At 44.7% G+C, this 15,958-nt stretch overlaps 1 protein-coding gene across 1 annotated transcript; it reads left to right on the forward strand.

Annotated features, from left to right (window-relative positions):
- Positions 1-328: 328 nt before the first annotated feature.
- Positions 329-7,512, forward strand: LOC146192249 (uncharacterized). Its single transcript, XM_084602412.1, has 5 exons — positions 329-511; positions 2,168-2,308; positions 3,894-3,982; positions 6,863-7,082; positions 7,330-7,512. The coding sequence occupies exons 2-5, from the start codon at positions 2,263-2,265 to the stop codon at positions 7,410-7,412; spliced, it is 438 nt and encodes a 145-aa protein (XP_084458538.1). The 5' UTR covers positions 329-511; positions 2,168-2,262; the 3' UTR covers positions 7,413-7,512.
- The last annotated feature ends 8,446 nt before the right edge of the window (positions 7,513-15,958 follow it).

A 15,958-nucleotide genomic window follows, 5' to 3' on the forward strand; every position in this document is an offset into this window, starting at 1 on the left:
CGCAGCAAAAAAAAAGGGCGCTGCAGCTGCTTGTGGCAATAATTTGCTTAAATTATTTTTTGTTTTGTTACGCATCACATATTACTACTAAAAAAACAAACATTTAAGGTTGTTTATAAATTATAAGTTTTATTTTGAAAGTTTTTGAAGTTTGCAAAAATGCATTTAAAAGTTTGCAATGGCGCTTGAGACTCTAGCGCTATCGTTTTCGTGAAAACAGCCGGCGGCATGCTTCACTATGTGTTTCATGACCGTAGGAAGTTGATTGTTCGCGTTCGTTGTGTTCGCCGTGTTTTCTTAGCGTGAGTAGTGCAAATGGCCGGTCATGTCTTGGTTAAATGGGCGACCGCTCAGAAGTGGGACGTATACCCTGTAAGAAACCTACAATCAAAAGAACTGCAGGCGAAACTGATGGATAATCCAAAATACTGGAAGATTATTCCAAACCAAGGAGTACTACATGCCCAGTGGAAGGAGGGGTCGTACTCTCCTACGTTCATTCTCGGAGTGGGTAAGTAGTCAAACGTCTCTTGTCTCTTTTCGTATTCATGTCTTAATAATGTTTACCTGTGAAACACCTTCCTTTGCTACTCGCGGTGAGTCGTGTCGCGAAGTCGTTTACATGCCCGCATTACGACCGCATTGTGTTAACCGGCAGGTGACAGTAGTGCACATGGTGAAAGAGGTAGACAGTTGATTCCGGGAATTGCGTGAAATTAAAACAAAAATGCATAATGAACTGAATTTGCGGAAATAAGTAGAATAAACGCGGCTGCTGTCGTTACGTGGACCTGATTCTCCCTGTTTACACAGCAAATGGCAATTCTCGGTGTTTCGTGATAACAGGAGTAGGCTTCCCAATTTGGGCTCTATATATATAAAAAAAAAAAAAAAAAAAAAAAAAAAAAAAAAAAAAAACACCCTGCCCGCATCGTCGTCTCGGAACGGTGCGGCATGGAGAATGGCAGCTCCTTGATTATTGAAGCTGATTTAGAACAAGTTTTAAAGATGCCCAGGGTGCTCGTTCCGAGACAATTGGTAGTGTAGCAGCGAAACGGACGCCTTCACAGCTGCAGGCGACTGAAGTTTAAGCAGATAAAAGCGCCTAACGTGTTGTCGCATTCATTTACTTTCATATTCATTTGTTTGTTTCTTTTTATTGAAGCGTCAAACATGCTTCCTTTCTTCGCTACCAGCCATTCCTCAGATTTCGCGCAGAGAGAGAAAACTTTATTAAAAAAAGGGGAAAAAAAAGTGTGTGTGGTGGGGAGGCAGTGTGTGGAGTCTCCATTCTAAGACTCCAGTGGCCTGGGCTGCCACTTTTGCCTGAGTTACCAGCCTACGCTGGGTTGCTAGGTCAGAGCATAGCAAAGCAAGCAGTGATATCAGTTACCAACAGCATAATGCTGCAATGATTTTTAGCTGCCGATGTAAAAGTTGCTCCCAGTGCGTGGGGTATGGCCAACAGGTGGAAGGGCACCGCTCTCTCCACTTCATTTTCAATGCTGCCGTTGCACTTTGCCACTACTTCTGGATGAGGCTATCTGCCACGGGATCGCATGCTCTCTTTCATAAAGCTCACGACTGTGCATGGGTACAATCCCAGCATTCATGGACGCATTTCAGTGGAGGTGAAATGCAAGTTGACTGTGTACTGTATGATGTCATTTGCACATTAAAAAACCCCAGGTGAGCCCACCACTACAGCATCCCTCATCGCTATAGCTTAAGTCGCTTTGGGACATAAAACACCATGAACCTACCATAAAGCAGAGTGGCTATGTTTTACGGTATGCGTGGGAGCTCAAACTGTTTTTCTGGAAATGCATCCTTTGTTTTGTCCACTACTGCTCAAGTGGGCATTCTGCCCACTTGAGCAGTAGTGATGCTGGATGGTGTCAGCTCGCAGTTAAACATTACCATGTCCTTTTATGTGCCAAGGTTTGCTCAATGGCTAATGTTCCTCCTTAAGAAGTGTTGCTTTGAACCCTAAACAGTGTCCATGCTACGTTTCTCTTGTCAGTGGTCATCATTTGGTCACTATTTTGCTAATCTCATGTGTGGAACCAGATATCTGCACAATGCGTTATACTGAATAATTTTTGTATGATGCATTTGAGTGCAAATACAATTTAGTGAATAGACCTTGCCACATGTCGTTTTGCAGGAAAGCTGCAGCTGTGACAAAATGTCTAAGCCAACAGATGCAAAAAAGAGAGTCCTGGAGCTTGAGGATGAAGTGGGGTCTGCAAAAAAAAAAGAATGAAGAAATATAAGGCCGCAAGAGATGAAGCACGTCAGATGCTTGGTATGTGATCGCTTTTTTCTGAAGCCATTGAAATGCTGATCTCCATTGTCATGAAACTGAAATTATTTGCTGTGTCACCAGATGCTACGTAAAGCATAACAAATTCAAGTGCTAACTCTTAAATGAATAAGACATCTTGGTCTGTAGCACGTCCTAGTAAAAGCACCAGTAAGATTATGTTGCTGCAATAAGGTTCCCCCTACACTGAGGATTAGGATTGGTGTTCCTCCTGCAGTTGTCTTTGCGACACATTATAGGTGGTGTACAGTAGTGCTCAGCTACACCGTGGCGCTGCTGCATGACGCCAGCAACCACCATGCTTGCAGTGCACGTAGCAGATGAACTGCTGCCACTCCTGCTCTGCAAGCATGCTTTGTTTGTGTTACAGTGACTTGCGTGTCACATGTCATTGCTTGGGATCGGCATGCATCTGAGATTGAGCCTGTTGTCGTATGTGATAGCTGCATGAAAATGCATGGTAAACAAATGCCACTCAAGGTGAGCACCTGTGCTGATTTGTGCTGCTCAAGCCGAGGCCGAAAAACGGGCGCGGGTTTGGGTTCCTTTCTGTTCTGGAGTGGTCGGTGACAACAACGCTCCAGTGAACCTGGAGAGCTGCATTAGGTTCAAACACATTCACGGGGTATAAGTTGTGGTGCTCTTGCATTACTGTGGATGGCGTATCTGAATGGAACCCTTGATTCCCTCAGATTTTAACCTCAGAGTCTCCTGCAAATGATGAGGTGCATCTAGAATGAGCGCAGGAGGGACAGCAAAAAATCTAAATTTGTATGAAATTATCATATGTGGCCTCGTCCTGTCTTGGACCTTGGAATCCTTATGGCATGCGCTTCATTTTCCTGTGCCATTTTGGTCACTTAGGTGGTGTTTTTTTTTTTCACAACCGGAAATTTATGCTTGTCCAAGCTCGGCACCTGGCTCAGTAATCTGCCTAACTTAACTCGGTCACTACACCATGTTAGCAAATGTCGACACGAAAGACACACGAGATAGGTGAAGCATGGGCCATCGAGTATCAGCTACACACTCGAGTGTCAGCCTTTGTCCAAATGTATGGCGTATTGCTGCCGCCATACATGTATATTGCATGCTGACCTCTTCAAGGCCCTTGCTACCGACAAACTGTTTCAGGGATGTGATCTGGCTAACTTCTGTTAAAGCGCTCACAGCTATCTCGGCATCATCATTCGCACCCATGGATTCATTCTAAGCAATAGCAGCACCCGTCAGTTGCACTGTAGTTACAACGTCCTCCACAGTTAATTCAATCCAGGTATTTCCACAGCGAACAAAGAGATCAGAAGTGGGATGTCAGCATTGGCTTCATCAATTGCTATCAGCATCCCCTAGATTATGTACCGCTGATAGGGCGCCTTGAGTGTGTGAGTGATGCCAGTGTCTAGCAGCTAAATTTTGAATGGCTCATTTGGTGACAGAAAAGGGTTGGTCATGCAGTCAAGGGCAAAGAAAAGGCTTTTCTCCTGTGGTGAATGTTACATGGGCTGCTGCTGCTAGTGATGAAATAGTATGTTTTGTTCCAGCTTTCCTTTTTTGTTTTTTTCAGATGTTGCTGAGCTGGTCAATCAGCTGACGGAATCCGTTAATAATGCTGCGTGTACAACACAAGCAGTTGTGCTGCCAACCGAGGCTCAGGTTAGTTGCTTTAGTCTAGTGTCTGCATGGTTGTGCTCATTACTGCCTTTCTCGATGAAACTTTTTAAGGGTCACACAAGAACTTGGTTCTAGCTTTATGATAGCACTGCCACAAGTCATGCACTTCCATTGAGAAGTGTGCAGGGATAGGGAAACGAGGAGCTCATTATCCATGTGAATGAAGTCAGCAGTCACTGAATTCAGAGATAGGCAAGAAGCAATGCTCTTTATGATTGGTTGGCTCTTAGGGTTTAATGTCCAAAGCGACTCAGGCTATGAGAGATACTGTAGTGCAAGGCTCTGGAAATTTCGACCACCTGGGGTGCTTTAACGTGCACCGACAACACAGAGCACACGGGCACCTTGCGTTTCGGCTCCACTGAAAAGCGGCTGCCCTGGCTGGGATGCTGTTTATGAGGCTGGGCTCACAGGCTGCATAATTAGTAGCATAATGATATTTTTAAATGAATGTCAATTTGATAGAAACGACGAAAGACAGACAGTGCTATTTTCTTAAATTCGTCAAAACAACCATGAAAAAAAATCCCAACTGCTTCCTTTCATTTTAGTGACTGTTACTTCATTCGTGTGTATATTGATTTGGAAGAGTTTTTGTGAAAGCTGTAGTGATCGGAAGTGCAAGGTTACCTTTGTTTACGCTTCCTGTTGAGCATACTTCGCTTGGGCTATAGCAAAGCCCTTTTCATCAGAAAAGAGATTTCCATTAGCTTGTTTAATATTCAGCAATTTCTTAGGTTATCGATCTCGGAAGGTCATCTTTTTGCACTACAACTCAAATGACGCAGCTGGTGCTCCTCTAATCAGTCATTTTAGCGACTTGGGCCAGTCATCATGGTATTCAAGCTAATGTGCATATAATCCACTTGCCTCTGACAGCCACCTGCAATGTCACTCCGGCAAGTCGAAGGCAATTAACCACCATGGTATTGCCAGGAGTGTCTCCTTTGAGAAGGAGTTGTGGCTTCTTAAGCTGATCCAACAATAGTTCAATTTCACTTTAACCCCTTGAGCACTATTATTTCGAGATTTCTAGCTAAAATTGCTTATAATTACGATATCGTTAAAGGCCCCATTACATGAAAATTTGTTGTCTGTGTTGTGAGTGAAACATCAAGAGCATGGCACTGGCAAGTGGCATGGCCGAACACACATTCTTCGATGATTTGTGTGGCTTAACGAGACCACATGATATCCAAAAGTTAGGAGGAGCTGCTAACTCCGGTCGTTCATTTGAGGTGGGAAGGTGAAATACGAATCAACATTCCAGTGCTCTTCAATGCTGAGTCAGGCTTGCTACACCTAGGCTACGCAGACATGTTGATACAGCTTGGTTAAAGCAGGGCTTTATATGCTGGGTGGTAGCCTACACTGGTCGCATCATACCCTTAAAGGCGGAGCTTAAGTGTCCCTTTAGTTTTTATTTTTACTGCTGGTTTCTATTGGTAGTGTAATAAAAAAGGAGGTATCCGAGACAAAAATATTTGAACCAGAAACTAAGTCAAATGAGCGCAGTGAAGTTCATTGCTCATTACTTGAAAAATCAACTGCCCGCCAATAAGCAGCAATCTAGTCGAGTAACATATAGCGAGGTAACTGGAAATGTTTTACAAGGGATGACCAAGAATGGAAGCCCAGGGGGTTTCATCGGAATGTTGTCAATTTTCATCCACTGACACAGAACTCGCAATAGTATTGTCTGAGCTGTCATCATCTTCGTCGGAAGAACTACTCATGTCATCACTGTCGTCTTCACTTCCCATAACACTGCAAAAACTGGTGTCTGAGCCATCTTCGGATGGCTAGGATGGCAACGAAGAAAAGCTTCTTTCCCGCGATGACGGGCCAACAGTGCATGCGTTGCCTCTACCAGGCACCATTTTTCTCATTAAGGCTGCTTAAAAGGCTTTCAAGCGGTAGAACAAAAAGCACTTAACGGGGCAGTGGTGCCATCTGTCAAATGGCGCATGACCTAAGCCACAGAGGAGCGCTGTACTCGCCTAAAACTCTCAGGGTGAGGATCTATCCTGCAAGGACAAGCACTCGTCCAAAATGGCTTGAGGGCATCTTTGCAAGGACGAGCTGCTTGTCCAAAGCGCTTGAGGGGTTAAATTATGAAAGCTACCTGTGCAAGCTGGAAACTAAATGTTACCTCAAAGTAGCACATACAGAGCAGGGAGTGCATGCTTTTGCTAAACCTTCATTGGCAGTTTTTTTAATTGGTTGAGCTTCTGATTTACGAAAAGGATGTTAGTATTTTTAAACAGGAGGTGACAATGTGGGCACTGTGCTCTGTCTAAACTGGCTTTTAATGGCCTTTGCAATGTTAATGATGAGTAAATCCCTTTATTTTCTGACTTAAAATCTGTTTTTTTTTTTATTGTTGAAATGCAAGCATAAATTAGGTCGTTAAAAAATCTCTTATTTCTTGTTTTTTCTTCTGCTATAGCAATGCACTATTAGCGCTCAATCCTTTGCGGGGCATTATGTGCCCTCTTTTTGGCTAGTTACTTTAAATACATATTACACAATTGTCAGGTTACACTAATAAAAATGTTAAAAGATGTTTGGCCTGATTCAAAATTAGATCAAAACACCGCTTGGGAAGGTGTCAAAAGCATCCAATAGTTTTCGTATGCCTTCATTGTTGTACATGTTAAAGTACGGCTTCTTGAATTTGTATTTTTACTTGCAAACAAATGACCTTTATTATGCATTTTGGGGTTTCTTTGAATGTTCTTAAGCTGGTCTAAGTTTTTCGTTGTTTGTAAAGCCCCTTCATTTTCTTATTGCATATCAAGGGATATTGTTGCATGTTACAATACTGGTCATAGTACTAATATTTGCTTTTTGTTCTTGCAGGTGCACATTGGCAGCAATATTATGGTAAATCAGCAGTTGATTGACCGCATGAAACTCGGTGCGGGCAATCAAGCAACAAAGTTTGCGTGTAACTTGGTGCGGGTTGTGTTCTCACCCGAAGAACTGGAAGAAAGCTCACTCTATGGCCGTGTCTGCAATGCCCGCAAGGAACAAGCTCCAAAAAAGGCACTGGGCTGCCCAAAATTGGATGCTGTTATCTGTAAGTCCTCGAGCTCATAGCCTGTGCATGTGATGCAAGAGCATTCTGAAATATTGTCCAAACAGCTGACTTTTCAGTGATGGTCAGGGCCATAATGCTTGCCTTAATGCATAATACTGTGGTGCCTGCATGGCGCTCACACTGTCCGTGCTCTGTATATTTAATTTACAAAAGCTAAGGAAGGCTGGATGGACTCTAGCTTGTTCATTGCAGTCATGCTTCTAATGTTTTTTTTTTCTTTTTGCAGCCTACACCTGCTTGCTCAATGGAGTACTAGCCAAGGTGGTCACCGGCAGTTGCGCAAGTTTGCACTGGGATTGTGGACAGTGATCCAATTTTTTGTCGCAGGGTCTTCGAAAGCAGGCCTAATTGCAAGGCCTAAACAGAGGAAGTACATCTATTCAAATAAATATAAGCTCATACAAACAAATGTTTCAGTCTGAACCTACTTCCTTCGAACATCCACCAAATATCCCATAGTCATCATTCCTTCGAACTTCCTTTGAACCAATAATTGGCCACTGCCTGTGAACTCAACTCAAACTGACAACGGTCTGTTCCCTGGGAGCTCAAAGGAAATTCACAGGAAATTCACAGGATGGTCAGAGAAAGTTAATTCACTGTGAATTCAAAATCAGTAGCCAATTCTCAGTTCAGAGGAAGTTGCTTCCTTCTGACTTTTTTGAGTTCACATTGAACTCAAAGGATGTTCCCATTTTTATAAGGGTAGCCATCGCTTCCAAGCTTAATTCTCGGGTTAGTTCCGTGGGAAAGGGAAAACCTGGTCATCGGCCGCTTTCAGGTAGTACTCCTGCACCGGGGTACCTCGTCTCTCAGATGGCGCCACATTTGAGGCTACTGAAACTGCTCCACACGAGGGCCATTGAATGTAGTTTGCTTATTGGTAATCGTTACTCATCATCAGTTTTAAAAATTGTTTCTGTAATCACATTTTTGAGGAGGGTTCTTCCCATGACAGCATCACTTGGCTTCTCCATCCCCTCCTGTGTCAGCGAAGAAGGGATTCACCTTTCTTGCTACGTGCCAATCGGTGGCGGGCGACACTTGACACTACGCCGCCTTTTTCCCTGAGGAGACTGTAAAGCTAACGCAGTAAAAAGGGCATTCTGGGAGCAGAATAATCCAAAAGTGGGGGCATTGGCTGCCACAGGAGGAATCCCAAAAGTGGTTATCGTGACTGGTAGCTTTTACCTTTTCCGTGGCTGGTAACAGTAACCGGAAGAATTCAGCACGATCTGTTTGTGGCATCTGCTGTAAAATGACCCGCCCTCTCTCCGAAGAAAGCTTGGGCTGCTATAGCGGCGCGTACCTGCTACGGCACACTAGAGAACAACCCTCTTCGAAATGTGTTGGTGGAAAACCAATCTAACCCATGTTCTATAACGATATGCTTACGTACATGTCGCTTTTAAACTCCTTGTCGCAGTGCTTCACAAGCAAAATAATTTATTTTTCAATGTTTTTGCGTAAATTCACGGTATTATGGATATGAACTACATATTTGCTATTTCTCGTGATATATTTCACGCAAATTTACCGTCTACTTCTGCCAGAAATATTTGGGCACGTAACTGTATGGGTCTCAGTTCGATTCTCATTCTGTCTTTTAACTCGCCAGGGTGGCGCAGTGACTAGGGCGCTGAAATTCTGTGCCCAAGGATGCGGGATCGAATCCCGTCATCGGCGGCCGCTTTTCGGTGGAAGCGAAAAGCAAGGCACCCTTGTGCTGTGCGATGTTAATGCACGTTAAGGAACCGCAGATGGTCGAAATTTCCGGAGTCCTTTACTACCACTTCTCTCATAGCCTGAACCACTTTGAGACATTAAACTCCACAAACCAAAAACGATTTTGTCTTCTCACGGGGTGCTTCCTGACTTAAAGTATTACTAATTTCCTGAAAATATGAAGTAATGTTTTCTGCACGTAATTGAATATTTGAAATATTTAGCGGCAACGAGTCGAGTAAGAAGACGCACGTAGCATAACCAAGCTAGTTCTAATGGAAATTGTGTGCTGTCATATTTCTAGTGTCGGACATGCTGAGATATTAGTGCTTCTCTGAGTTATGAAGCCGCTAGATTCGCAAGCTTTGGACACTGAGAAGAGGTTTACTTTTTCGACCATGGCCAAGACGCAACAAACCAGGCTAGATCGACAAAACAATATATTCAGTAAGACGTTTGTATGAATTCGAAAAGCTGTGCACTCGTTGCTATCGACATCTGTGAATACAGCGCTGGCATCGTGATCTATACTCGAATACCTCAATGCGCTGTGAAATGTCGCGTATCTTGTGCAGAGATAAACATCGCAGGAGCCCACCTTATAACCCGCACATCTGAGATAAGAATTGTGATTCTTGGATTGCATGAGCAAATTAACGTTTGGTGCGGTTAAAGGACAAATAGAAAAGGGATTTTCTTAGATGCCTGCATATTTTTGTCATGCTGGAATGATGCGATTCATTGTGCACATTTTCGTACTACTTGTTTTTGAAAGCGATAAAACAATATGAACAAAGAAAGACAAGAACCACCGCTTGTCCCTGTCGGTCCTTTGTTCGTCCGTGTAGTCTGCGCGCTTTGAAAAAATGTCATACTTGCAAGAATTCAGCCGAGCAGCCACCAATGTCAAAACATTTCCTAAGATGCAATTTATGTGCGCTGAGTGACCTTATTTCCAAGCTCAACAATGCAGTAGGGTAGGTATAAAGACTAAAGGCTGATCCTTCGGTCCTGAAGTATAGCTCCCGCATATACTGAAGGTATTATGAATAAAGAGGTCGCAAAGATTCTGAAGACAAACAAGCATATTGGTTTCCGATAGTTATTTAAACAGAAAGAATGACCGGAACATTATTCCACGGCTGTGAATAATTATAAGAACAGGAGGGAGAATGTATGAAGTAATCAAGCTGGTCAACTGAGAACATATTAGACAAGCTTTAAACAGGCTGTGTGCATTCTGTAAGGTATAAAAAGAAAAAGGCAACAGCACCGTGTAGATACCTGACCACGTGCTTCAAGGATTGTGAAACGGACACGATGCGCATTGACAGCTTCATGGACTCCATGATTTGGTGGGGTTCTGAAATGTATGTGGTGTGCGAAGTACTGAGAGTTTACGTTATTGTTAAAGGTAGTTTTTGAAATAGATGCCTTATTTTATAATACAAGCGTATGTTATCGTCGACACCTTCACGAAGGACAAGGAGTACTTCTTCAAAAAATTTGCTCTCTAAACAAATTGCGCTTTAGTAGAGTATTAAATATTGATTGCTCTTGCGTGGAACCTCTTACTTTGTATTTGAGTAGAGAAAACAGTTAATTAGAGAACTGAATTGCCTTTCTGCTCACTACTGAATAATGATATGGAAATACCTCAACAGCAATCAATGTGTGCCATACTACCGATATAAGCGGATCATATCAAATGTTTTTCGTATGTAGTCCATATAATTTGACACAATATATTACAATTGATATGTTTTCGATGTCCACATTGTATCGTTTCCATATGTCTAGATTTGGTCCATATATTTTCATACAGCCCATTACCACTCGATACGTTTCATATACGCCGTTAATACATTCAACTTAAAAATACGGAATAATGAGGCTTATCATATGCGAAGTTTCAATAGAGTACGTAAGCTTTCTTTCTCCCATTGTGCTTCCAACATCACTGAAACTATTAATCGAACGCGCGCATTCCTGCTCGTTTGCTCACGTGCATTCTCTAAGTACAAATCTCTTCATTTAGTTCGTGAAGCCCACGCCTAATTTAAAAGGCCACTAGGGAAAAAATTAAGTTAGAGTATTTGGTATATTAAGTTGCCGTGATCCCATATTGCTACCCTCACTTAAAACGATGGTGTTACAAGCTAGAAAATATGAACGAAATATCACGGTGGCATTAATGCGCCGCTGAAGTAAAACTAAAGCCCCGCCTTTCTTGATATGACGTCACTGCACTCGTGGCCCCTGTTTTCGGCTCATCTTACTAATTGCCACTCCCGTATATTCCTTTCGCTACTCACTATAATCTCTAATCCTGTGTTTTTGTGCACCTCTTGTCTCGCACATAATTATTAGCATACAGGCGTAAGCTGCCCTCTTATTTGAAAAGCCAGCCGACGTATATACCATGCGCTTGGTTTGTCGCTCACAACGCTGGCAGTGCCGGAATTTTCTCAGAAGAAGGTCTTTATAACTGTGGCGTTTCTGTCGTATGCCATTTTCGGAAGTGAAGTGTTTCAGGTCCACAGTTTCAGCTGTACATGTGCCGCTACCTGGGAGCCGTCTTGCCAAATGGGGGAGGTTTAACCGTGGCCTCCGCGATCAACTCTGGTGCAACGGCTCGATTGATCGCGGAGGCCGCGGGTTTTACTCTACTAGTGGCGCCATCTAGTAGCCGCGGCGTCAAATGGTTTGTTTTCCAGAGTTTATCCTCCCAGAGCGACTCAGGCCATGAGAGACGCCGTAGTGGAGGACTCCGGAAATGTCAACCACCTGAGGTTCTTTAACGTGCATTGACATCAAACAGCACACGGGCGCCTTGCTTTTCGCCTCCATCGAAAAGCGGCCGCCGAGGCCGGGATTCGATCCCGCGTCTGTAGGAAGGCAGCCTACTTATACCTGATTATAGTAAGCGAAAGCACCTGCCGAGGAGGCGGCTAAGTCCATAAGAGGCTCGACTGACCGAATATCCGGGTTCGCTCCCGCTCTGCTGTTTTTTCTTAATACTGTCGAAGAAGAGATCACTGTCAGTCATTGTTTAGTCACAGGCTCCGTCACTCTTTTGCTGACACACTTGAAATGCCTGTTGGAGTCGATATACAGGTTTCAGTTGAAACTACCAACGCGAGGCCGCGTGGTTTATTGGGCCTCGCGAAGCAGATTAGACGTTCAGAGCGACGGCACAACCGCTAGACAATTTTGCTTGGCTCTGACCTTCTGTATTAGTGTTTCGCACTACAAAAGAGTGATGGTTGATTCTAAGAACAGCTCAAAAAAGAGAGGCGCATAAAAGACAGAAGAAATCAACGGCACCTGTGGCAAATGGCTATTCTCTTATTAACAGAGGATTTTCGGCATGAATGCCCTTTGCGCAGCCTAACAAATGAACAGAAAACGCTATGCACTTGGTTTATATGAAGCACAAAAGAATGGTCGTGTCGTTCCTCCTGCCAATTCTAGGCAGTGTTTATTTTTATTAATCGAATATTTTTTGCCTCTCTCTCGTTCTGGTGGTGCCTTTCTGGTACTGAAAGACGCGTGAAAGAGGAAAATGCGTTCAAGAATTTTACTGCGTATAGATTCAACCTAGTGACATTTAATTGTACCAAGAAGGACTCAAAACTCTGTGAGCACCGTTGTCAGTACGACAACCTTAATGCGCTCTCATTCAACGAAAAATCGGTTACTGGCATCGCCAGCAAAAGTTGCTAGCATGACTCTGGCAGGCGACAGCGGACAGGTGATGAGGCCAGAAGCTGCTTCGTCGGCGAGTTGTGTGACTTAACGAGAGCGTGCGACATTGCCGAGCCGGCAGCAGCTGCCAAGTCGAGAGGCCAGAGAGTGAAATAGGCATGGAATCCAGTGAGCTCTATAAGGCGAGGACCGTATAAGCCACGCTTGCATGATAGTACGGCTTGGTCAAGGCGGGGACTTTATATTTATGTCGGATGGACTCTCATTGACAATGGGTAGCTTAGGTCTGTATGCTAAAGTATATGCAGGAAATAACAGAAATACAAGTTAAGTAATTGGTGACATAACAAGTAAAAACATGCAGGGATGCGAACATGGATCTTCAAGGGGAGCCCTAAAAGCTATCACGTCATGCGCTTAAAGGCGGAGCTTAAGTGTTACCCAAATTTTATAAAATACCATGAGATCGGCTGGTGATCCCTCGCGGGTGTGATATCAACCACGGCCGCCGCTTCGATAATAAAGGCGAGAGAGCAACTCACTTATGTACTCTGTGACGCCAGTGACGATACAAAACCCCAAGTGGTCGAAATTGTCGCAGGGCTCCAATAGTTAGTGGAGGTGTGATCTGACCTGTCCAGTCTACCGTCAGAAAACTGAGCTGACGAGCTTACTTACTATATATAAATAGGTTGAAGTGCTAACGTAAGTGCTTCTTGTTTTAATTTTGCAGATTTCAAAAGCTGTCGACAGTGAAAGCAGCTCTTCGGTCGTTGGGGCAGTACGTGGTAGTCATAGGATATAGGCCAATTTGAGACAGTGGTGGTCTATTTAGGGAGGCCACCCGACGTTCCTTCCCCAACGTTAATGCCTTGCCCGTTAGACAAGACGGTATAGGGAGATTACTCGCCTAAAGGGTATGCAAAGTGCTTTTGCCGTGTCCGTCGTTATACGCACGAAGGAAAAAAAAGTGTCCGTATAAATGTTTTTCTCTCTAATCAAGTGCAATGACTCACTGGACAACTCTGCGGCAGGGTGGCGCAGTGGGGAAAGTGCGCACCGGGTGCGGCCCTCGACCATCGGTGGCGCAGCGTTGGAGGAGGGGCGCCGTCACATCCGGGCCGCCCTTGACACTGTTTTCGCCGCCTGCCATGGGCGGCGCGCCGGACGCCCGCGCGTCCCGGGGCATCGCGGCCCGGCAGCTAAGGGAATGAGCGCGCGTCGGAGCCTCGCACGTGCGAACTGGGATGCAAGGGAATATCCGTCCGCCTTGTCTAATATATCCTTTCAGATAGGTAGTGAGAAAAAATTCATCGGTTTTCCTTAATTCCACAGCTCCTTTTTTTATACTAGTATGAATTCAGCAGATATACGCGCATTTGTTGATAAAAAAATAAGATGCGGTTAAAAAAATGGGCATGATTTTTCTCCTGCCACTCGATTCGTGTGCTTGACGTCAGCACCGAGAAGAAACCCGTGACCGCCGTTTGGACAGGAGGTGGTGTAGCATTGCACAAGGAATCTGCTCGCAAAGCGATTTCACGGGCCGCCAATGCATGACGCAGAGGAGAATGCGCGAGTGTGAGGGCTTAGTGTTGTTGGACTAGTATATATTCACACCGGTGAGAACTGAAGGTCTTTGTTACCCTGCTGCGGTGGCTCAAATCTCCCACCTTTGCTTTCGGACTTTCTGTGTGTTCGTCAGGTGGCGCTGCCCTTGCCACCGTCATCCTTACCATCTCAAAAGGAACGTAGTACCTAGCACGCATGCACAAGCTTCCGTTCAGGCATCAGTCGATCTCTGTACAGCAGCAGTTCAAAACTCTCGCTTTTGAGAACGTCCCAAATACACGTCAGATGAAATTCGCAGAAAATTATCAACCATTCACAGCGCTAAAGGCTCGCTGTTTACCATTAAGGGTAAGAGGCTGCGTTTAAAATGTTCTACCACGCAACAGGAGGCTCCCTGTACCCACCGGAACAAAATTTTGCTTCTTCCGCGTCCACAGTGCGGTTCTTCCCGCATCAAGGCAAACGCAGCTTCAGCCTACCTTTTGGTAACGATATCTTCATGTGCGGAAACAGGAGACCACATATCGCGTGTTTTTAAACCTCAACTCATTACAGTGCTTGTGGCACGAACTTGTAACTTTCTTACGCTACCTCAATCAGGAGGATTGCGGTAACGCGGAGGGTAGCAGTAGTAAGTCGGCTGAAAAACATTGCGAGAAGGTTGGCGAATGGCTTGACTGCTGGCTGTATACACTATGAAACAGAGATCTAAGGTAGCAAGCTCTACTACTACTACACTGCCCTTTCCTGCGACGGCCTTACCCAGTGACACCAGGACAAGCGTTGTGCCTGTGATGGTCGGCAGTGGTGTCGGTGACATTTCGAGAGTTCAAGGGGCTTCCGAGGTGATGGACGCTGTTTCTCCCATTACCATTAGATTCTGTGTTTCGAAACCGCGAAAACAGCTGGGAAATGAGGTTGCTTTCTACGGCGGCACCTTATAAGGCTAGCGTCGATAATGATGGCGTCAATCTTTGCAGACGAGCAAGCGCAAAGCATCGTCGTCAATTCTTTTGAGGGTGTGGCACACCTTGACTGTCTCACGCATGGCGTTTACATCTTGTGGTGAAGTGCCAGAACGTTTGGGATGTAGGCCGCATAACTTTCAATCGAAGATTTGGCACGACATGCCTGCTGTCTTCTGCGGCGAGCTGCTGATTAACAGGATTTCCAAACAATGCTCGTAAGCTCTGTTTGCAGAAATCTCAACTTGTTTGCTCTTCTTCGTAGCTTTCGTACAAAACCCTTGCCGAATCATTTAGATATAAAGATTCCGTCGGCGGTCATAAGGTCTGGAACTCACCGGTTGTAACGTCTGACTCGTTCATAAAGGCTCAGCCAACCCTCGACATCAGTGATGTTATTGCCGGAAATGGGTCGAGAGGCGACGCCATTACCGCGAAATGACCGGCATTGTTGCTCCGCAGCTCGGGGGTACTCAGGAGTCATGTTCGCGGTCCCGTCCTGGAGACATCTGCGAAGCTCCATGATGTGAAGATAGCACCTAGCACATTCACCAAAGATGTTACGTAGTTCGGGATTGTAGGCGATCCAGGGCATAAGGTACAGCACACAAACAGTATACACACCGAGAGAGAGCCCTGGTCAGAGCGAGCACTTCGCGCCCAAGAACTTCGCCTTCATCTCTGGCCTTATCCGTGGTAATATTTGAATTTATTTACAAGTACTACTATCACATGACATTGGGACATTGCAGGAGGTGTATAAATATGTGTGTATTTTCCAAATTAAATCAACTACATCATGCTCAGAAAGTACACATTCCCCGTCAAATGGTCGCTGTTTATGCCAGTTTTGCCGTTACGAGAACTGAACGAACAGGATACACG

The sequence above is a fragment of the Amblyomma maculatum genome, chromosome 4 (assembly GCF_055883805.1).
Source record: "Amblyomma maculatum isolate TAMU_Amacu chromosome 4, ASM5588380v1, whole genome shotgun sequence".
Lineage (NCBI taxonomy): Eukaryota > Metazoa > Arthropoda > Arachnida > Ixodida > Ixodidae > Amblyomma > Amblyomma maculatum.

Coding starts and splice junctions, on each gene's coding strand:
- LOC146192249 (XM_084602412.1), top strand. CDS start 2,263: ATGAAGAAATATAAGGCCGCAAGAGATGAAGCACGTCAGATGCTTG. Junction 2,309..3,893: donor TGAAGCACGTCAGATGCTTG/GTATGTGATCGC, acceptor TGTTTTTTTCAG/ATGTTGCTGAGCTGGTCAAT. Junction 7,083..7,329: donor AAAATTGGATGCTGTTATCT/GTAAGTCCTCGA, acceptor TTCTTTTTGCAG/CCTACACCTGCTTGCTCAAT.